The sequence below is a fragment of the Papio anubis genome, chromosome 11 (assembly GCF_008728515.1).
Source record: "Papio anubis isolate 15944 chromosome 11, Panubis1.0, whole genome shotgun sequence".
Taxonomy (NCBI): domain Eukaryota; kingdom Metazoa; phylum Chordata; class Mammalia; order Primates; family Cercopithecidae; genus Papio; species Papio anubis.
The window spans coordinates 105,850,752-105,873,673 of NC_044986.1; the positions used below are offsets into that span (position 1 = coordinate 105,850,752).

General features: G+C 34.3%; 1 protein-coding gene across 1 annotated transcript in view; it reads right to left on the minus strand.

Moving 5' to 3' along the window:
• The window catches only part of PLXDC2 (plexin domain containing 2), a 453,142-nt gene that overhangs the window by 57,782 nt on the left and 372,438 nt on the right, over positions 1–22,922 (minus strand). The window contains exons 10-12 of the mRNA XM_031652709.1: positions 8,295–8,355; positions 2,427–2,577; positions 899–937 (exon numbers count right to left, since the gene is read on the minus strand). Of these exons, the coding sequence (XP_031508569.1) occupies positions 899–937; positions 2,427–2,577; positions 8,295–8,355 (251 nt within the window). The remainder of the gene's footprint in view (positions 1–898; positions 938–2,426; positions 2,578–8,294; positions 8,356–22,922) is intronic.

The window sequence follows — 22,922 nt, forward strand, 5'->3', positions numbered from 1 at the left end:
CATAGAAGTACTAGCTACTTAACCTAAACTGAGGGATTTTGAAACTATTCTCTACCATTATAGAGAAAAACATGCCTAACATGTACACATTGGATTTTGACTTACTCAAGAAATTGTCTAGGGCTTTAAAGGCAAAACCATGCCTAGATCAATGTCAAAACGTGCTCGCATTGACATAAAAGATGCTACCAAGAAGAGGGCACCCTTTCCCTGAGCTGAATAAAAAATTACTAATGAAAATCTCTTTTATTAAGACCCAGCAAACATGAGCCAATATAGTTTAAAAGGAAAAAGATCTATTTCTAAAAATAGTCAATGTCATTCACAATATTGTTTCAGTAAAACTTTTTTCCCTCAAATTTTCAAGTACCATTGTAGATATTTCTAAATTGTCTTGGAAAACTTTTAAGTATGTTACCAACGAGGTATTCTTTCAAATATCTAAGTTTTGTTCTTTACTTCATAGAGCTGATAAAAAGACCTAGGACAATATATTTTCATACTTGCTCTATTTCTAATTTTATGCATAGAAGGTGCTGAAGAAGCAGACAATTTAGTGAAACACAATTGAACCCAATACCTGTAGCTGTGTAGATAACTACACACCACTATAATGCAGCAAGGACTAGACCAACAAAGAATAGCAAGATGTGTAGTTGAATTTTCCACTTTATCATTGGGAATCGGTGTCAAATAGTTTTATAGACAAACACAAGGATGAGGATTTCATTTCACTTTGAAGCCAACCCACTGACTCCTTCCCATGTTAAATACCAACAGAGAATAAAACACAACCTCACCTTTTATTTAGAAGTGCATATGGCCTTTCTTATATTAAAATAAATGAAATGAATTCATATTTTAAAAATGTTTATGAAAGAAAAGTGTCAATTCCTACCTCCATTATCTTTTAGATGTAGTGCTATCTTGGTATCATCTGGAAGAGAAATTCAAAGTTATTATAACAGAAAAAGATTTCAAAGGAGCATAAATCTCATGACTAGTAATTGTCTACTAACTGCTTTGATTGGAACATGACTGGATTTTGATAATTTATTGAAGTAATTTCTAGTACAATGAGAGGAAGTCCTTGCTTTACATGATGTAGTTCTAAAATTTCCTATAGAGATTGCAATGTCAAGATTTTGGTAACATCTTGAATGATTCCTAAGTTCTACAAGAGAAGTAAACAGTTATAATTAAAACTTAAAATACAACTATTTTTAATTCTCTAAAATTACTTATTGTCATTAGAACCTATAGTTATGATCTTATTTATTCATTTTTAAAAATCAAGATCAAGGAAAATCCAAATTAATTGTGATAGTTAAGATTTGTCAATATTTACAAATTTAAATCCAAAAGTTAAATGTTTATCCATTGCTAGAAAAGATGATCAAAACTCTATATAAAGAGATCTTATCCTGACTGAACAAAATGTAGGATATGCTTTTTTATTTTACTGGTTATAGTTCACTCTAAAGGGTAGGGTTTAAATTATAGGAATATTTTCATGGGCTTTAATATAATAATCCAAAATAATGTGGATTAAAAGATAATGTTGCTTTTAAAAGCAGTAAAATCCACTTAGTGGCTGCTCTCCACCTCACTTTATTCTAGTTCACCTTATAATATCAAATTAAATTCCAATTAAAAGAAAAAGTTCCATATTTAATTTAATTTAATTTTTTATTCAAGCCAAAGAAAGTGAGGCTTATAATAATAAACAAGTAAGACCCATTTATCGCCCTCAAACCTGATTCATGGCCAGTCTTATGTGTCTGCCCACTCTCTCCTGGTGGTATCATTCAGAATAGAAAATGATCGTATGTTGGGTAATACACTTTCTTCCTCCTGAGCTGTGCCCAAGCATTAACACTCTAGTATTTCTGCCTTCCCTAGAAGATGAAATAGTTGTTTTCAAGGACAATTTCTATGACACATACAGTGTTTCTGTGTAGGTTATAGACCAATATATTTTATTGACTGCATTCTGGAAAACATTAGAATTATACATGAATAGAATTATCTATTGTTCAGAATCCAGAATCAGCGGGCATTTTATATGCATTTTGCCTTTCTAACCTGTGATCGTGAAGTTGGATTTGCTTACTACAAAATTTAGCCAGATAGGAAGAAGTCTGTATTTCTTTTCTAGGAAGGAGAGGACAAGAAGCCAGAATCAATGGTAAAAGCTACGTCTTAAAAAAAAGGCACAGTGCATTAAAAGTATCCCAGCATTTACTTTTAGTTCACAATAATTTTGTCGTTTTCCCTTTTGGATGTCCCTTAAAAATCCAGTTTGCCAAAGAAAAACTTTAGAGAGATCTAGAGAGTAGGACTATTGCAGTACATGTCAACACAGTGGTTTTTCCTTCCTTCGGGAAAGAAAAAAAAAAAAAACAAGTAAACTATCTCTTGGGTACCTTCTGTAGGGAGGCTGGTGGGAAACGGAGAGGTCACTGCTCTTCTGGTGGTAGTCAGGACCCTGAACTGGGTGGTTGTCGCTCCTGCGGTTGTGGTGGTTCGAGAAGAAGTTTCCACTGGTTCTGTGTTCTCACACATCTTCTCTTTTGACTAGCAAGAGAAATGAAAAGAAAAACAAATTGAATGACCGCAAATCTATTTTTAGAGCTTACATCAAAGAAGCTGGGCTATAAGGCACAAAAGCCTCTCACATCAAGACAAGGAATACATTACTTTTGCACAAGGCTATATTAATGATTTTGCTAATTTATGAAGTTTATAAAATAGGAGAGAAAAAAGGATGGATGTAACAAGCAATTTCCCTCTTTAGATATTTAGGTTTCATCATTTACTGCTGTTAAGCTTTCATATTACTGTTTACCTTGCCCTAAATTTTACATTGGTATATTTACGAAAGACACACTGTCAAAAGGGAAAATTTATACCAGAAGAAAAACATGTGCATAAAGATAAGGTTTAAAACATACTCAGGTTTGTGGAGAAAAAGTGCACTCCTTTCACATCAAACCAAAAATGCTAAATCCGAAATATTTGCTAACTTCCCCATACTACTTCATTGTTTCAAAAATCATCTGTCACAAGTTGAATGAATGTTTAAGATTTTGTTTTGCTTTATGAAATATTCAAAGCCACATAAGAAAAGGATTGAACAGAACTCATGTAATCACTCAGCCTATCTTCTTCCTAGCAGAGTTATATTGAAAACATCAGGAAATGGGACATACTGAATTTTTAATTTTTAATTTGTGAAAATAAATCCCACAACCTGCACTGGTAACAACCTCCAACATCCAAACTTTTATAGCTTAGAAGTTGGTGTTTCTATCCACCTTTTGTGCCTCTATGGACTCCCTCTCTCAGGTGGGCCTTAAGTAGACAATAACTATTCTGGACATGAGTGGTTCTCACCCCACATTTAAAAATTATTGTTAAATAAATATCATTCTTAAACTTCTCTCATCATTAGTGGAGCACTAGGCGCCTTTCCCCTTGTTAATGAAGACTTCCTGAGACAGCCTCCTTTTCATTAGTAGGATGTAAAACAGGTTTATTCTCCACTTCAAGTCCAAACATACTAGGTTCTCATTCAATTCCCCAAATTCCAGTTCCTGGGCCTCATTTAATTCCCCAAATTCCAGTTCCTGCACCTCTGAGCCCCATTAATCTAATTATTTCCTTTCAGATACCACTTTAGTTGTCATCCCCACACCCTGGACCATATCTGTAGTGGAAAATGTTTGAGATCTAAAATCATAAGCTCAGTTATCCTTTTTCAGTCTATCCCTGTACTTGTGAACTCCAATTCTTCTTATTCTTTGACTACTTAGAAAGCCTAGCAAAATGATTCTGGTTTTTTTCCGTTTCTTTTTTCCCCATTATTTCAACCTCTCATTTCAACAGCTTCAAGCACTTTGCTCTATTTGGTTTTTTTTTTCAGTTTTTTTCTACAACACCTTTAAAGAAGATCCCCAGTATAGTAAAAGATCTGCCTGTTCCCTGTCTGCTCCAAAGCCAGGCACAGCTGGAGAATAGTCACACAGACCTGCCATGCGGGCTCCACAAACTCATCTCCTGCATCCTCAGCAGGGCTGTGCATACCGCTTGGCACAACAGACCTGCTGTGTCTTGCTAATTACCTCTCCCATTATGCTCAGTATGAATTTCAAACTCTCTCCACTTTACCTAAAACTGCAATCCCATCATGATGCTCCCAGTTTTATTCCTTGGGCACACCTTTCATTTCCTTGATAAAGAGACATGATCAGCAAGATTTCTTTAAATTTCTTCATGAATCAGCATACTTACTTGACTCTGGGCTGATCTATTCTTTCCTTCTTTGATAATGGATGGGGACCTTTCCTTATAGCCTTTCTTTCAACCTATGTCCTAGCTCAACTCAGCCCACCTTCACAGGTATTGTGAATTTGCTTATGTGATCATAGTCCTTTCTCTACAATATTTGCCACCTCTAATTCTCTGCTGGCTCCTTACCAGCAGCACTTAAAGGTACGCAAGCATATCTAATCTTATTTTGCAAACCCAGTCCTCCCTGTTCTCCCCAGTGTATCCTGATATTATACTGCTTTCCCTCCATTCATAGACAGTCATATTTGCAGAGAGATAAGTTTGCCTTGGTCTTCTCAGACTCCCAGCTTCCCCATTTATAACAATCTTCCTCTTACAAATCCAACTGAGTTGAAATTTCTCATACCAATGTTTCTAAATATCTTCTTAGCTAAATACCCAACATTTTCCATGGTGTCCTCCTGACACCTCATCAGTCTATGGTGGAGATGTCCACTCCCTTGTCTTGGGTTTCTGTGACACACACTCTCCCCAGTGTTCTGACACCTCCCTCACAACTCCATCTCGATTTCCTTTTATTTATGTCCATTCCTTAAGTGTTGGGGTGGTTCTTATTTATGGATCATTCTTCATCTGCCACTTCATTCTATGCATTATCTTTTGCAATCTTCTCTACACCCATGACTGCAATGAACATCTTTATGTTGATTATTCAAAAATCTATATTTCCAGTCCACATTCCTCTTCCAGATTTCAGGCCCAAAAAGTCATCTATTGACCAGCTGTATGCATGTGAATGTCACATACATCTCAACCTCAAGAAGTATAGAATGGAACTTGCCAGATATTATTCTCTCCTTGTGTTTCTATTGTCAATGAACAGGACCTAGTATTCAGTAAACAGGATCCCATGTTCAGTAAACACCCTAATGTTTAAGTAAAATCCAGGACTCAGATTACTTTTAGCCAGTAATTGCAGACTAAGGAACTAAATAGCCCTCCTATTACAAAACAAATAAATTCTGAATAAAACTTGAATTTTAAAGCATTAGGATTTGCAGGAAGTAAAGAATATCCCAATGGTGCCTTTCCATTGTTTATTCCCCTCCCCACTAAAAAAAAAATAATGATAAAACAAAGCAAAAGCGATGTGCTATAAAGATAGTAGGAGCTGTATACATTAAGGGAAGTAAAAAAGCAAAATTTGCCCTGAGGAAAAAAAAACCAAAATCAATATCGCTCTAAAGAGAACAAGCCTTGCAACAGCAGTAGACAGGGGAGATAAATCTGAACTTCTCCTCCTCATATTAGGGCAGAGACTTATGGTAACCCGAAAATCCTAAGGATCCCATCATCAAATCCTCTTTGGTGGAAAACATTACCTATTTAGATCTTAGAATAGGATCAGACAAACATACACTAAAAAAGAAAAAAAAAAATAGCTGTCTGACAAAGACTCAGCAAAAACAATGACCATACTATTTGGATCACCAAAACTTTAGATAATGGGATCATCCAATATGGAATATATAAAAATCATACATGGAATCTTTAAAATCATAAAAGATAAAATTGAGAAATGAACTGTTCAAATGAAACTATAAAATACTTGGCAGATGTAATAAATGTCAAATTTAAATTTTAGATATGAGAAATGTATTTGTTGGAATTTCTACTTCAGTGAGTAGATTACATAGAATATTAAACAAGATGAAGGGAGAATTAATAAACCAGTAAATATATCGAAGAAATTGTCCCAAATACAGCACAGAGTAATAAGGAAACAGATTACATATAATGGATGTTTAAAAATATGAGGAAAAGATGAAAACGTCAAGCTTTCAAAGAAGTCAGAAGGTGAAAATAAAGAGCATGGAGAAGTATAGCTGAACAGCACATTTATCAAGCTTGACACCCAGCCAATAAGAAAACACACATTTTTCTTGAACACACATAGACCCTTTGTACAAAATGCCCATGTACTAGTTCATGAAAAATTTCCAATCAGCTTTAAAGATCATAACATGTTCTCTGATGATGACTTAATTAGTTTAGAAGTCAATAGTAAAAAAGGTAAATTTTAAAAGCTTCCATAATTAGGAAATGTGATATAATTCATAATTCAGTGTATTTCCAATAAAATGTTAATAAGATGTATTGACTGATGGATTACAGATCTCGATAAGGTGAGTCTAAAATTTATATGAAGGACAAAAGCCCTAAAATACCCAAAACACTTGTGAGGAAGAAAAAGTAAGCAGAGTTGTCCTGTATATAGTGAGATTTCTTATAAAGCAATACTAATTAATTCAGTGGGATACTGATCGAGCTATTGACAGAGCTTCAGAAGAGGGAGAGCCCAGAAAATATACGTAACATAAGTGGCTTTGCAAGATATTGCCAAAAGAAAGGATTAATTAACAAATAGTGCTTGAAATTTGGCTATCCATCAGGAAAAAAAAAAAACCCATAAAACTGAATCTCTATCTTATATAACACATAAAAACCAATTCCAAATGGAATAGATTTTGATGTGTGAGACAAAGCTTTAAAACATTCAGAAAAAATATACAAAAATAACACCTAGATGAAATTTGGTAGGAAAATTCTTTTAAAACAAAATGCACAGGCATATAAAACTCATCATAAAAATAAAAGATTGATACGTTTGACAGATTAAATTGATAAAGTTAGTGACATAAAATCATAGACAAAATGAAAAGATAAACCAAATTTGGGAGAAAAATATATATGTCTGAATTACATTCTCAATCTTTACACATATACAGATATTCATTTTTAACATCTTATATTGAGATAACTGATTATATGAAAGCAATGATTGTCTCAAAACACAACTATGGCTTTGTCAATGTTCTTTTGAACTATGTTATTAGAGAAATGAGGTGAGATGGATGAGTACACACTGCTGTCATTCTCTAAATGAAATTTCAAAAGGTTGATTAAAGCTACACTGGCAATACTGCATTTAAAGTTCAAGAATTTTTTTTTAAATGTACTGCTCAAGATCTTTATGAGACATGCTCCCCAAAAATGAATTTAAAAAGCCTCTAAGTAACCATTGAACGAATAGTTTTTAAAACAGCATTTCAGCATGACTTGCTTTGCTAAATAAAAAACTTTTGTAATTGTTAGCAGTTTTAATTCAAAACTCATACCGCAAAACTTAATGAAGTCAGAAGAAGTAAAAACTTTTCTTCATAAACTTTACAGGATAACTTTCTATGATCTTGAAATGATAGCATAAATGGAATTCACTGCAAAGTTTTTAAACGGGTTAAAACTGTTCCTGTTATCCAATTGCTTAAATGACTTCACTGCACTCTCGTCTCCATCATGTTTCCTTCAGAGTTAACATTATACCATTTCTCTATGCCAACTAATGTTTTACAATTTCTCATTTATTACAGCACACCAATTTGCTGCAGTCTTCCACCCTCCACAATACCACTGGTCTTGCTGTTTGAGTTACAAAGAGAAACAATGGATTTGTACTTCCTAGAGAAATAGCAAGCATTTAAGAGAACTGCTCTTTGCTCATACAGATTCCAATCCTGGCTCTACTATTCCCTAGCCACTTACCTGACTCTCCAAGAACCTGCACTCCACCCTTCCCCACAAGCTCTCCTCACTCCTCCCCTTTCTCTCCTTGGTAATATGAGGGTAGTGACAGTGCAGGCACTGTTCTTCATAGAATGAATATGAGAATGAAATGAGATAATACATAACAATAAGCCCAATGTCTGCATATATTACGGGTTGTAGCAAGTTGCTACAATGTAATGAAAATGGTATCTAATTTAACAAAAATAGCCAGCAGTTATTGAACCCCTAATATGTGCAGACATTGGGCTTATAGAAGGATTCTTCTCCCTTCATTAAGTTTTAGGGCATGAATTTTGAATAAAAATTATTAACAGTTACAAACACATATATAGGATAGCTTGGTCCAGGATTCTGTCACAATAAAGTATGTGTACCTCTTCAGGGCATCCACTGTCCACCCAGTCCTGCCGATGACGATCAAATCCACTGGAACATCTTCAAAGACCACATTGCAATTCAGAAAAGGAAGGATAGGGTGCAGGGTGGTGGACAGAAATTAAAAGAAAAAGATTAGTAGGTAGTTTATTCTCACATTTCCAGTTTAGCAGAACATTAACTCTTCTATAGAACTTGCAACTAGAGAAGCAGTGAAACATTTAGAGGGTTGCTAAGTAATCACTCACTCCTTAGAGTGTCACTGTTAGGATCACACATGACAACCAAATCACTGTTAAAGTAAACTGCACTGCACGGAATACCTAGATCCCTGCACAAAGGTCAGACCAATTGCTATTCTATGAAGTGGATTTTCTTTTACCTTGTACTTTTTTTCTCATCATTAAAACAAATAAATACAGACTTTTTTTGTGTGTGCAAATATTGTATTTCATGATTGCAGGTTCATTCATTCGTTCATTTCACTCATTCATTGAAGACCCACCATCACACAAACTCTTTCTCTTTTGTGCAGTAAAATGTTAACTTGGCAGTTGTGGGGTTTTCAGACCCTGTATGTTCCAAAGACAAAACTGGCCCTTGACCTGCTCTTGAGAAGTAACCTCTGAACTCCTGGACTATCCCGCCTAGTAAGAGTGTCTACCTTGGGTCTTGTGCCATGAAGATAGTTTATGCTGACAATTTGATTTATTGTGAATATCTGACTTCATTTCCTTGGGACCCTGGGCCATGCTGTAACAGTTTGACCCTTGGGAGAGCTGAAGACTGGAAGATAAGATTAGTCACGAGGGCATTCTATCCCGATGAATGGACCTTTAATAAAAACCCTGGAGACCAAGCTTGGGTGAGCTTTCTTGACTAGCAATACTTGTTGTGTATTATTGCACATTGTCATTGGGGAAATTAAGTACTATCTGTGTAATTCCACTGGGAGAAGACAACTGGTAACTTGTACTGGTCTCTCCTGGATTCTGCCCTATGTGCATTTCACCTTTGCTGATTTTAACTCATCTCCTTTTCCTGTGGCAACCTTGAGTATAACAGCTTTTCTTAGTTCTATGAGTCTGTCTAGTGAATCATGGAACCCGAGTATCTTCTTGGGGACACCCAGTTGCACTAGAAATAGGTCAGGCCTAAAAGATCTAATTTAGCAAGCATCCTGTTAATTAGACTGTGTTCACTCATACTGTCTTCCTTGACTGGAATAATTTTCTGTCTTCCCTACGTACTCTTACACAGCCCAATCATTTTCTAAGACCCAGAAATTACTATCCAGAGCACATTCTGGCAAAGCATTGCTACTACAGTCATTCCTTTCAGGAGGTTTCAGTTATCCATGGTTAACTATGGTCTGAAAACAGGTGAGTACAGTACAATAACATATTTTAAGAGGGAGAGGAAAAGATCACATTCATATAACTTTTGTTACACTCTATTGTTATAATTGTTGTATTTCATTACTAGTTGTTAATTTCCATGGTGTCTAATTTGTAAGTTAAACTTTATCATAGGTATGTATATACAGGAGAAAACATAGTATATATAGCGTTTGGTATTATCCTTGATTTCAGGTATCCACTAAAGGTCTTGGAGAAGGGGGGCTACTGTATTGCTGTGAATACATCTTACTTTATTTTTTTTCCTCCTTTATGTAAAAATCTCATGTACTTATGTCTTAATTATCAAACTTAATTGAGAATGTTTGAAAGCTAGGGTCTTATATTGATCATATTATCTACTTTATCTGATACATAATATCTTTTTCATATGAGAAATTCAAGCTACTTTTGCCAGTTCATTGAAATTAAAGATATACATTGCCTCTGAATGTTAACATATAAACACACATGATACACTTTGGCTGTATCCCCACACAAATCTCATCTTGAATTGTAGCTCCCATAATTTCCCTGTGTTGTGGGAGGGACCCAGTGGGAGATAATCAAATCATGGGGGGCAGTTTCCCCCATACTGTTCTCATGGTGGTGAATAAGTCTCACAAGATCTGATGGTTTTATACAGGGTTTCCCCTTTTGCTTGGTTCTCAATCTCTCTTGTCTGCGCCATGTAAGACGTGCCTTTTGCCTTCCACCATGATTGTGAGGCCTCCCCAGCCGTGGGAAACTGTGAGTCCATTAAATGTCTTTCTCTTTATAAAGTACCCAGTCTAAGGTACGTCTTTATCAGCGGGGTGAAAAATGGACTAATACAATATATCTACATATAATATGTAAAAATCCATGTTAATCATGTTACTCTAAATAGATACTCATATATTTTTCAAAATAAATGGAAACTGTTCAACTTTGACCTTATATTTTCTTACAGTACTCACAGCGTTACTTTGCAATCTTTCTTTTTTTAAATTATTTTTAACTTGCTTTGCAGTGAGTCCACATGATAGCTCTTTCTAAGAATCCTAGCCAGAGATTATGCACCACGGGATGAACAAGCATAATTTAATTCAAGTGGAATGTGAAAACAACCCTCCTGTCAACACAGAAGGCTGCCTCTCTCATTCTCTCAGGGCATGGTCCACTGAAGTTAAGCTATTTTATGCCTACCATCTGTGTTGAACATGCTTAAGTGTGGAGTAAACATTAGTGTGGGATTTGGCATCCTAAATTTGAGAATCCCCAGTTGGTCAAGGCCATCTCTGGTTACCCAATGAGATTTTGACGTATGGTGTCTATTTAATTCCAGATGAATTAGATGAGTGGTCCCTCCTATATTTTCCTTTCAAGTTTGTTTAAACATTGAAGAATGTACTGATATTCTGTTTTGGAAGATGGGGATGTATCAATTTTCTTCAGAAAAAAAATTTTTCTTGGGAGCCACCTGACCATAACCACAAGTAATTCAATGGAACAGATGGTTCCTAAAACACAGTTTGTTTTCACTTACTTTGTTTCAAATGTTTCCAAAGTCAATGGGACGTATGAACTTTTACGTTATATTTTAATAAGACAGTGTCAAATCTTAAATTTGTATATCAACTGAAATTTTACCTTGGAATAATTAGTCCTTTAAATTAGTAAATTAATCCCAGGGAAAAGTGCAGAAATGCAGTTTGCTTGATTTATTAAATAATCCCCCAGTTATGTTGCATGAAATTAGGTTCTACTGAAAATATAAATCAATTAAGTAATTCATCATTTATTTATTGACAAAAATTTCTTATTAATTGAAATTTACTGAGGACTAGAATGGAAAGGACTGAGAATGATAAAACAAGTGAAATTTGGTTTGAAAAGCCATACTTTTTTGCAGCATATAGTGCCTTAAAAATGAATAAAACTGGATCCTGGCATTTTAGCATTTTTTAGAGGCCAGCAATCTAAATAGCATCCAAAAGCAATTATAAGCACAAGAATGTGTGTGTGAGAGAGAGTTGTATAAACCACCAGGAAAAGCCACCTTTACATTATTTCTGAATTCTAAGTAAACCAAAATCACTTTTGAGAACACCTTCCTGCCCCACAGAGCTGCTATGTGCTGTGTGTGTGTGTGTGTGTGTGTGTGTGTTTTAAAGCACAATGACATTAACCATATCACTATCCAGCACATTGTTTTCCAACATTTTTAATGGTGATTCACAAAGAGGCTGTCCCACAATGGAATTACCTGGGATGCCTGTCCAAATGCAAATTCATAGGTGTAACTGAATAAGATTCTCCGGTAATTGGAACCCAGCAATTTTTATTGTAAATAAACACCTTCAAGGGATTCTTCCCACAATGACCTCCTCTACAATATATTCAGGCCTCTTGCTCACTCCTGCAGCCCATGCTCTACAACCCATTCATACCCTCCTTTTGCTCTAAGCACAGCAAATTGTTTTCCCTTCCCTGAAGGTGCTATGCTGCTCTTTCATGACTCTGCCTTTGAACACACTATTACATATGGCTGGCCTACCCAACTGGCAAACCCAATCCAACTCAACCCCAATCTCCTCCAAGAAGCAGATTCAGCAACCCTTGCTCAGAGACCACCCAACACCAAGTGCAAATGTCCACTATCATAATACAATTGGTTGCTTTTAAATTTATCTTACAAAGCTTTCAGAACATGATTAAAAGTGAGGCTTTGGAAACCAATTGTTTGAGTTAGTATTTTGGCTTGGGCACAAAAGGTGTGTGATCTTAAACAAGTTATTTTCCTTTTCCTTTTTTTTTGAATGATCGCACTGCATGTTGACAAATTATAATTGTATATATTTTGAGGTACAGTGTGATATTATGATATATGTATGCAATGTGAAATGATTAAATAAGCTAATTAATATAGCCATTATCTCAGATACTGATCTTTTTGTGATGAGAACATTTGAAATTTACCCTGTAAGCAATTTTGAAACATACACTACACTATATATACAATGTAGTCATTATATACAATATGTAATAGATAGGTACAGCAAAATTATACAAATATACAAAAGATACAATATGCTATACTCATTGCATTGCGCAATACATCTCAAGAAACTTATTCCTTCTGTCTAACTGAAACATTGTACTCTAAGTTATTTTTCCTTTCTAAGCCTGTTTCCTCATCTGTAAGATGAGGTGGGGGAAGTTATGCAAGGATTAAAAGTTCAGTATTTGTCTAGTAAAGATTAAGTAAGTGTTAGCTGGTTTAATACCTAATTATACCTTTATACCTAATAATAACTTTGGTACATAGTATGCATGCACCAAATCTGACTATCATAGAAAAATGAGTAAATGAGGTTTTCACTTCATAGACAGGATTTGGAAAATGTTTAGGAATTAATTCTATGTACAATATTAATGTGAAATGTGTTTTATAATATAAAGTCCTTTATCATCATATTTGGGAATCAATATCATAGAATATTATGAGAGAAAATCGAACTTGCTCTCACATATGGGCCAAATCTTTATTCAAAATGTACAGAAATTACATGGTTTTGTAAATATTTCTCACATAACTGATTTCAACAAAATGTGAACTCCTAACTACAGTAGGTTTTTAATGTTTTTATGTCCAAGTTATTCTCTTCTCACCATTGTCTGATTCCAAAACAAATTAATAGAGAGCTATAAAGTACTTCAAATTAATTATACTAATTTCCACTCAATTTCAAGGGTGTGTTGATTTCAAATCCCCAGGAAACATACTAAGAGAATTCCATTAAATAAGGTAGCCTAGAAAACAAACAATATTCTCCCAGCTTGTGGCATGTATCGATTCAAGAGATAAAAGTATAAATCTCATCGTATCTCTAACTTATGTCAGTTTCGTAGAAAGAATTTCAGAAATAGGAATTATTTTGCAAGAGTAATATATTTCTATGTAGAAAATAGAGTAAATGTTAAAATACATACATAAGCAACACATAAGGATTAAAAATGAAGTGCTTCTCTTACTCAGCAATTAAACATGTTTCATTCCACCAGTGAAATGAAACTTCTATGAAGAATTTAGCAAAGAAACTACATAGAATCTTAAGACTCTATTAGAAATCAGTTTCTAGGCCAGGGGCCTGCAAACTTTTTTTGTAAAGGACCAGATAGTAAATATTGTAGGATTTGCAGGCTATGTTGTTTCTGTCCCAACTAGTCACCATTGTAGCTTGAAAACAGACACAGATAAATGTGTAAACAGATTGGGTGTGACTGTGTGCCAATAAAACTTTATAAAACCAGGAAGTAGGTCATATTTTTAACTCACTGCAGTTTGCTTAACTCTGTTCTATATGTAAAAATAAAGCTCTGTAAAATTAAATCTTAAGATTTTTTTTAAAAAATCTTTTTTTAAAAAAATATGTTAAGATTTTTGGACAAATACTACATCAAATTATCTGGTGATTTATATGATCCTTGTAGCCTTAGGGTATTTATCAGGGTGTGTTATCTTAATGGAAAAGTCAACTGTGCATTTAGTAAATTTTCTTGCCACATTATGCAAAAGTATAAAAAATGATCCTCCGGCATCAAAGAAAAGGGAAGACGCTTTAAAAAGAAGCACCAGTATTTTAAATGAGATGATAAACAGCAGTGATTATAGCCAATAACATGTTTTATTATGACAAAATAGGTAACTGGTAGTATGGAGCTATAAGATATGGGAAAATAATTTTCTTTAGAAATACTGAAAAAGTTTAACTGAAAAATGGTCATAAAATTTAAAATGTTAATTATAATTATCCTTATTTCAAATTATAAACTAGTAAAATATATCTTATTTCTCATACAGGCATGCTTACTCCTAGTTGGCCTCAGGCATGAAGTCGACAAGACCATTTCTAAACACATTTCTCCTAAAATCAACAATCTGGAGCTGAAATTTTTCAGAATTTTTATGCCTGAACTATTTATTATACACTACTCTGGGAAAGATAGATGAATCTATTCATAATCTATTACAGAGACAATATTGTAGGATCACTTATGAAGTTTTACATCATTAGAGTATGCAAGAAGGTGGAGTGTGTTTTCTTCTGATAAAAGATCTTGATGCTACTTGTAGCTGAAATCATAATCCAATGTCCATAAGAATAGTTATCTGCAGAATACAAGAACTTTGCTTTAGAGATGGGTTTCAAATAGAAAACTGGGATCACATTATCTAATCTCCAGAAGGTGCAGGTTTTCCAAAGTAAGAGCTCAATCTTTCCTCTAGTTTTCTAGAATCTAGAGTGGCTCTAATATGTATGTATTTATAAAGCATAACAACATCAGGGACTTTTATTCTTCCAATTCTGTCATCTCTCTTACACACACACACAATCAGATTGGGCCAGGCACGGTGACTCATGCCTGTAATCCCAGCACTTTGGGAAGCCAAGGCAGGAGGATCTCCTGAGCCCAGGAGTTCAAGATCAGCCTGAGTAGCTGGGCAAAACTCTGTCTCTAAAAAAAAATAGAAAAATTAGCTGGGCATGGTGGCGCCTGCCTGTAGTCTCAGTTACTTGGGAGGCTGAAGTAGAAAGATTGCTTGAGTGCAGGAGGTTGAGTGTAGGAGGCTGAGGCTGCAGCAAGCTGTTATCACGCCACTGCAACCCAGCCTGGCCAACAGAGTGAGACTCTATCACAAAAAAAAAAAAAAAAAAAAAGAAAGAAAGAAATTCGTATCTTATTTCGCTCTCCTCCAAATAATAGGCAAAAAAGGTATTTTCATTACTTTTTAGTTGTTATCCTATCTTTCATTGATAAAATTTCCAACAAGGAAAATGATTTCTGCAATTGGCTTTGCATGCTGCAGTTCTTCCTGTGAATGTCACTTCTTTATATCTAGCCTGTTTTCAGTTTAGGAGTGTGTAGGACAGGAAAGAGTTGACACTGGGTGAAGCTACAATATTGAGTCTTATCTAGAAATAGGTGAATTTTCTCAGAAATCGTTCTGATTAAAAGCCACTGATGATGTTGGCAAAATGTCCTTGGTTGTGCATGTGCAGGGCTTTACAGGGATGACAAACATATAAAAAGGTAGATGGAAATACAAGTTGAAATTGTGATGCATTAAAACAAAGCCAATTATACAATGGGACAATCCACTAAGCCCAGTTTAGGAAACAGCAACTCTAGTTAGATTATTAGATGCTTTGGTATTTATTTTATGTCTAAATTTTAAAAATTTCTTAAAACTCTTAGAATGGGAAGGAAAATGAAGTATTCATTCATTTGAAAATAGTTAAAAGTTACAGTGTTTGACTCTAAAGACTTGACTGATTTGCTTACAATACTATTCTCACAGTAAAATCCAATTTCTATCTTTGCTACCTGTGAAACTTTTTAAGTGATGCTAGTACATATTAAAATATGCTGGCTAAGGGGGTTTTAAATGGTGCAAGTTTGGCTGTATATTGACTCACACAGTCCTTCTTTACAGAGCATTGTAGCTTCAATAATTTCACAAGTTTAAGCCCCACTTGGTTATTGCGCTGGTTACATTTTTAAAAACCAGCAGTTGCGGAAATGGTGAAATCTGAATTCCTCGGTGACTTTCAGTGTGGTTTCACTTGCATCAGGTGGATGGAAATGCATTGGCAACATAAAGTACGACATTTCTGAAATCTTCAATTAAAATTTCTCCAATATAGAGTCTTTGAACCTCTTTAGAAAAAACCATACTAGCAAGTATATTTAACATTGTGTTTGGGTATTTACCTGTATATCTGTGTGTACGTATTGAAGCTAAATATTTGTCACAATGTTTCATTTTTTTGTTCCTTTTTTCTAAAGATCCACATAAAGCACAGATATATTTTCTATGTCATTATAATTCATTTAAAAAATGCTGGTTGTAACCCACTAGGTAAAAATGCTGAACTGCAGTGCTCAGTTTGAAAAATATTGTCCAATAAATAATTTGAACTCTACACAATATGTATATGTTAAATAGCATTGGCTGGTTTTAAAAATAACCATTTTGAAGAAAATTCACAAAAAAATTCAAAAACACACTAAAGTAGGTGTATCCTAATGCTAAGATGGTGTTAGTTTTACGTTCAACCTCAACTTTATTTAATGTATATTTACTTGTACCAATGAATTAATCAATTAATTGGAATCACAACATGAAATAGCTTGCTTTTCCAAGTAGATAGTCTAGGCATTTTTCCATGTCCATAAATATCCTTTGAGAGGAAACATTTTAATTGACATATGACAATTTTACACATTTAATGGGGTATGTAGTTATGTTTTAATACATATAATGTATAGGGATCAGATTGGGTTAATTAGAATATCCATCATCTCAAACATTTGTCATTTCTTTGTGTTAGGAACATTCAATATTGTCATTCTAACTATTTGAAAATGTATATTATTGCTAACTATATTATAATATAGAGTTATTGTTAAATAGTTATATTGTTATTGTATGTTATTATATATGTTATACCGTTATATGGTTCTATATCATATAATAGATATAGATAACATTTTAATAGAACACTAGAACTTACTCCTTCTATCTAGCTATAATATATGTCCTTTAACAAATCTCTCCCTTTCTCCCTCTTTCACCTACTCTTCCCAGCCTTGAATATTCACTGTTCTGCATTTAATTTACATGAAATCACCTTTTATTTTTGTAAAGCTTCTGCATATGAATGAGAATGTGAGGCATTAAACTTTCTGTTCTGGACTTGAAATCAGTGAAACATTTAACATAATGTCCTCCAGTTCCATCCATGTTACCTTAAATGACAGAATTTCCTTCTTTATAAGGCTGAACAGTATTCTATTGTGTATATATCCTACATTTTCTTTATCCACTGATCTGTTGTTGAACAGCTAGTTTAATTCCATATCTTGGCTATTGTGAATAGTGCTGCAATAAACATGGGTGTGGAGATGTCTCTTTAATATACTGATTTCCCTTCCTTTGCATCAATGTCTAGTAGTGGGATTGCTAGATCATCTGGTAGTTCTATTGTTTTTTGAGGAACCTCCATACTGTTCTCCATAGTGGTTGTACCAGTTTACATGCCCACCAACAGTGTAAAAAAGTTCCCTTTTCTCCATGTCCTCATCAGCAGCATTTGTTACTTTTTATCTTTTTGATGATAGCTAGCCTAATTGGGGTGAGATGATACCTCATTGTGGTTTTGATTTGCATTTCCTTGATGATTAATTATGTTGAGTATTTTTAAAATTATATTTGTTGGCCATTCATATATCATCTTTTGCGAAGTATCAGTTCAGGTCATTTACCTAATTTTTAATTAGGTTGTTGGTTTTTTGCTATTTGGATGTTTGAGTTCCTTGTATCTAGATATTAATCTTCTGTCGGATGAATAGTTCATCAATATCTTCTATTTTGTAGGTTTTTTTCACTTTGCTGTTTACCCTGCTGTGGAGAAGCTTTTTCATTTGTTGCAATGTCATTTGTTTATGTTTGCTTTTGTTGTTAAGAGGTAATTTTTAATGACAGCATACACCCCATTACATGGTTTTATGGAGATTTATTCAACCTATATATAAGATTACATGTGTCATTTGAAACCTTCTAAAATACACAATCTCACCTTTTTTTTGATTTATATTAAAATGATATTTCATGTTTCAATTAACATTTCTTATATTACTGGTGAGGTTAAATGTTCATTGACTCTTTGTATTCCTTCATTTTTAAATTGTACAATCACTTACTTTCCACATTTCTTTTGATTGGGCTGTTCTTTCTGTTAAAGCAAAGATTTCTATACACTAAGAGCATTAAATCTCTGTCAAATATACCATGTGTCTCTAATTTTCCCTTTAATTCAATTTTTTTTTGTTTTTGGCCATACAGCAGTTTGCATATTTACATAGTGAAGTTTTCCAACCTTTTGTTTTAAAATTTCTTTTATTGCTTTTTTGCTCAGAAAAGCCTCTCCTACTTTAGCACTAAAGAAACAACTGCCAGATTCTCTCCTAGCTACCCCATTATTTCATTTCTTAGTTTATTTCTCTAAACTCTTTTAAATTTATTTTGGAATAGGGTGAGAAGTAAGAACCAAATTTAAAAATACATATATTTTTTCCCAGATAGATGACTAACATTCTCAGAATCCTCTGTTGAATAATACCAAGTTTAAATCCTCCATCCTTGTCCTCACTTTTATTTTTTCCTTGAGTAGTCATACACATTTAATTCTTCTCTGCAAATTTTATAATCACATTCTAATGTTCCAAGAATAGTGCTATTGTGAATTTGATAGAATAGATGTGGAAATAGTTGACATATTACTAAATGCAACTTTACATCCATTAAATGTTTATTCAGGTGTTACTCAAGTGCCTCATTATTCATTCTTCTCCTTATATAATTTCCATGTATTACTAATTTTGTTAGTAACTATTTTTGCTAATGTTAAGAAGTTTAAATTGTTGCATTTTTTAAATAGTCATTTCTGACGTAGAACACTATTGACTGCTGTGTAGCAACTGATTCTTTTATTTACAAATAATAACTTTTCTTTCTCCTTTCCAATAGTCCTATTTCTTACTTATGTTTCTTTTTTCTGTAACTAGAATTACAGAATTATGCTACATAATAATGGTGATCTCATCCTTGCCTTCTTTGTTACTTTAATGTTTCTTGGGCTTCAGCATTTAGTATATTTTTATGTTGTAAAATAATATTTATTATTGCATGTAGTAAGTATCCTCTATCTCAGTTTGCTAATGTTAACTTAAAAAAATGGTTAAATTTTATCAAATATTTTTTCCATCTGTCAAGATGACCAAGTGATCTTCAGTACCAGTGCTACTAACTGCATTAATAGATTTCTTTAAATTAAACCACATTTGTATTCACAAAATAGATTTATTATCTGACTATGTTTTAGTTATTTTAACTATTGACTGGATTTTTAACTATTGAGGTTTTAAAATTCTATACAGAATAAATAATACAGAACATCCATGAATAATCTACAGTTAACCTCATACATCATAGTGAAAGACTGACTATTTTCCCTTTGTGTTAGAAATATGACAAAACGGCCAGTAACCACTTCTAATCAACATTGTACTGTATCAGTGTGAAGAAGCAAGTTAAGAACCCAAGAAAGTGAAGCCTTGGGAGAATAAATCATTAATCACTTTCTGCCTTGTGTCTTCTTCATGTGAATGCAAAGTAAAATGATAAATCAACTTATAGCTGGATTATATGACAAAAACAAGGCAACCACATCAGGTTATAGCAGAATTGTTGAAACGTCGAGACTCCTAATAATCCTTATTAGAGATATAATTTTTTTATGATGTTGGAAAGTTGAAAAGCTAATAATTTCATTAATACAAAGTCAGCTATAACTCAAAGGATATCTTAGAGTTAAAAGCTCAGAGTCAGGTAAATTTTTGTAGTAAGGTGGAAATTGTAGATAACTAAGAGTTAAAAGTTGCAGACATTTCTCTTTTTGAGATTAGTACCCCATAAATATATACACTTACCAAGCATCCACAAAAATTAAAACTTAAAAAATTTAAAATAAATTAAACATAAAACTTTGGGATTAGCATATATGAAATTTGTATCTATAGTCATAGAAGAGTCGGTCAATATTGAGCTCTAGAAATGACGGGCTTTAGGATTTCCAGAGGATGGTATTTGCTAGGGGTTTAGATGGGAGTGAAACGCAAAGAACAATTAATAAACACATTGTCACTGACACCTTGCATTGCCTTTCTACAAACTACTTTCCACACCATTTCCCTCTGATTTATAACATACTTTAGCTGCTTGCCTTCTGTTTTACTGCATTCTCTTTTACCCTCCCATCCTACTCACACCCTCAGAGATAGTCAACCCAAGATGCCTTCCCTGGGAAATGTTCTCTGATCAAGGAGGATTCTTCTCTTAACTGGAACTCCAATCAAGGTTAAAGCACCCAGCTTCGGGACAGAAAATTTATTATCTAACAGAAGTTTAATAATTAGAAATACGAATACAAAACTTCTGTTTATCAAGAACTAGTAATATTTAAAATCCAGCTAGTTTTTCCAATATTATTAGGAAAATATTTCTTCATTGATTGTTCTTAACTATGACTTGGGCCACTAACCAGAGTATGGCTGAAAACATGTTTTAACAATTTGGCTTTTTATTTATGAAAGATCCTCAACCTCTTTAGAAACACCATAGAATCCCAGCTACTCAGGAGGCTGAGTGGGGAGAATCACTGGAACCCAGGAGGCGGAGGTTGCAGTAAGCCGAGATCGCGCCACTGCACTCCAGCTTGGGCAACAGAGCAAGACTCCATTTCAAGAAAAAAATAAAAATAAAGGCTGGGTGCAGTGACTCACGTCTCTAATCCCAGCACTTTGCGAGGCCAAGGTGGGTGGATCACGAGGTCAAGAGATCAAGACCATCCTGGCCAACATGGTGAAACCCCGTTTCTACTAAAAATACAAAAATTATCTGGGCATGGTGGCACGCGCCTGTAGTCCCAGCTACTCAGGAGGCTGAGGCAGGAGAATCACTTGAACCCGGGAGGCAGAGGTTGCAGTGAGAGCCAAGATCACGCCACTACACTCCAGCCTGGTGACAGAACAAGACTCTGTCAAAAACAAAAACAAAAACAAAAACACAAAACAAAACAAACAACAACAACAAAAAAACATAGATCTTCAAAGATAAATAATAATCTGAAGCTGAGGTATGGTTTTTGAAGGAAGATTATGATTGTCATTAGGTAAATGGTTTTGTTTCTTCTGATTACGTATACATGAATGAAATGTTGCATATTTTTTACTTTAGAAAAAGATGATTATATTTATTGTTATTTTATTTCTAAGAGTAAAATTAGTTATTTTCATAGCTTTTGGCACCTATGATTAAAAGTGACTATTCCATTAAACAACATTGCTATGTTTCCACTTAACTAAAAGCACAACTTCTGAGTCTTGTTCTAGGCAGAAAATTAGCACATCCTGAAGAATTTGGGAGCACATTGCATCAAATTAGAAAAAAAATCCAACCTTGCCACACCTGACTTGCTTTTCAAGTGCAGGCACTAAGAACAATGGAGCCTCCAGCCGTGAATTAACAATTAACAAGTCGATTAGTAATTTCCAACATTTTTACTTCCAGAAAAAAAAATGCCACATTTAATACGGCTATAATGGGAAGAAGAGAGGGAAAAAGTGCAAGTTACTAACAGTTTGAACATGAAATAATTGACACGAAACATGTTCAACAATTGTCTGTTATATAAGTCTCACCTCAACTTGACACTGTTTCTTAAAATTTTTCCCATTTAACAACTGAAAAACATGAGGCTGTATTATTTAGTGGAAGGAACATGAACTTCAGAATTGCATGCCTAAAACTGGGGCTGATATCTCTCTCTGCCATCTGTTGGAGATTACTGGGTGGTATCTACAGCTATTATTTGATATTCGTTTTCAGTAAGATAGATTCTGAAATCTAACTTTGCTGGGTTTGAGTGTGTATTAAATGAGATAATGTAGACAAGGCACTCTTTTGGTGTTTCACATAGAGGGTGCTCAACAAATGTCAGTTATTTTATTCTATACCCTCCATGGCACCTAGCACAGGTCGAGAAGTGCTTATGAGAAGTGCTTATTGAAAAAATAAGATATTATCATTTGACGTATACAGAAAATCTACATGAAATCCTCCAAGTCAGGACTTCAGCCTCTTTAGCCACAGAAATCAGTTATAAAACAGCAAGGGAAAATCTTCTCTTTTTGATAGATGAATTCTATCAAAATCTAAAAGGTCCTTTCCAGCATCCAACTTTGCTATCTTGGTAGGACGGAAGTGAGAGTTGAGTTTTCCAGGAAAGAAGAAGAAGATCTCTCCCCTTGGCTGTGAGCTGCTGAAGCAAACACCCCATAACAAATAAAACTAGTGGAAGTGTCAGGATTCCATTTTGGACACCCTTTCTTAAGAATTCTTGACTTCATACCAAATGTTACACTTGAATAGCACCTTTACATGCATACAAGGAGACAAGAAAGGCTGTAACTTTTATTTTGTTGGTGCCTCGGAAAAAGGAATGGAACATCTTGGGGGCTGAGGTGTGCTGTGCCTCTGTGAAGTGCTATCCTGGCACCAATACATTTTTTTCAATGCTGTTCATTTTAATGGCTTCTGGTGTTTTAGGGTTGTCTACCTTC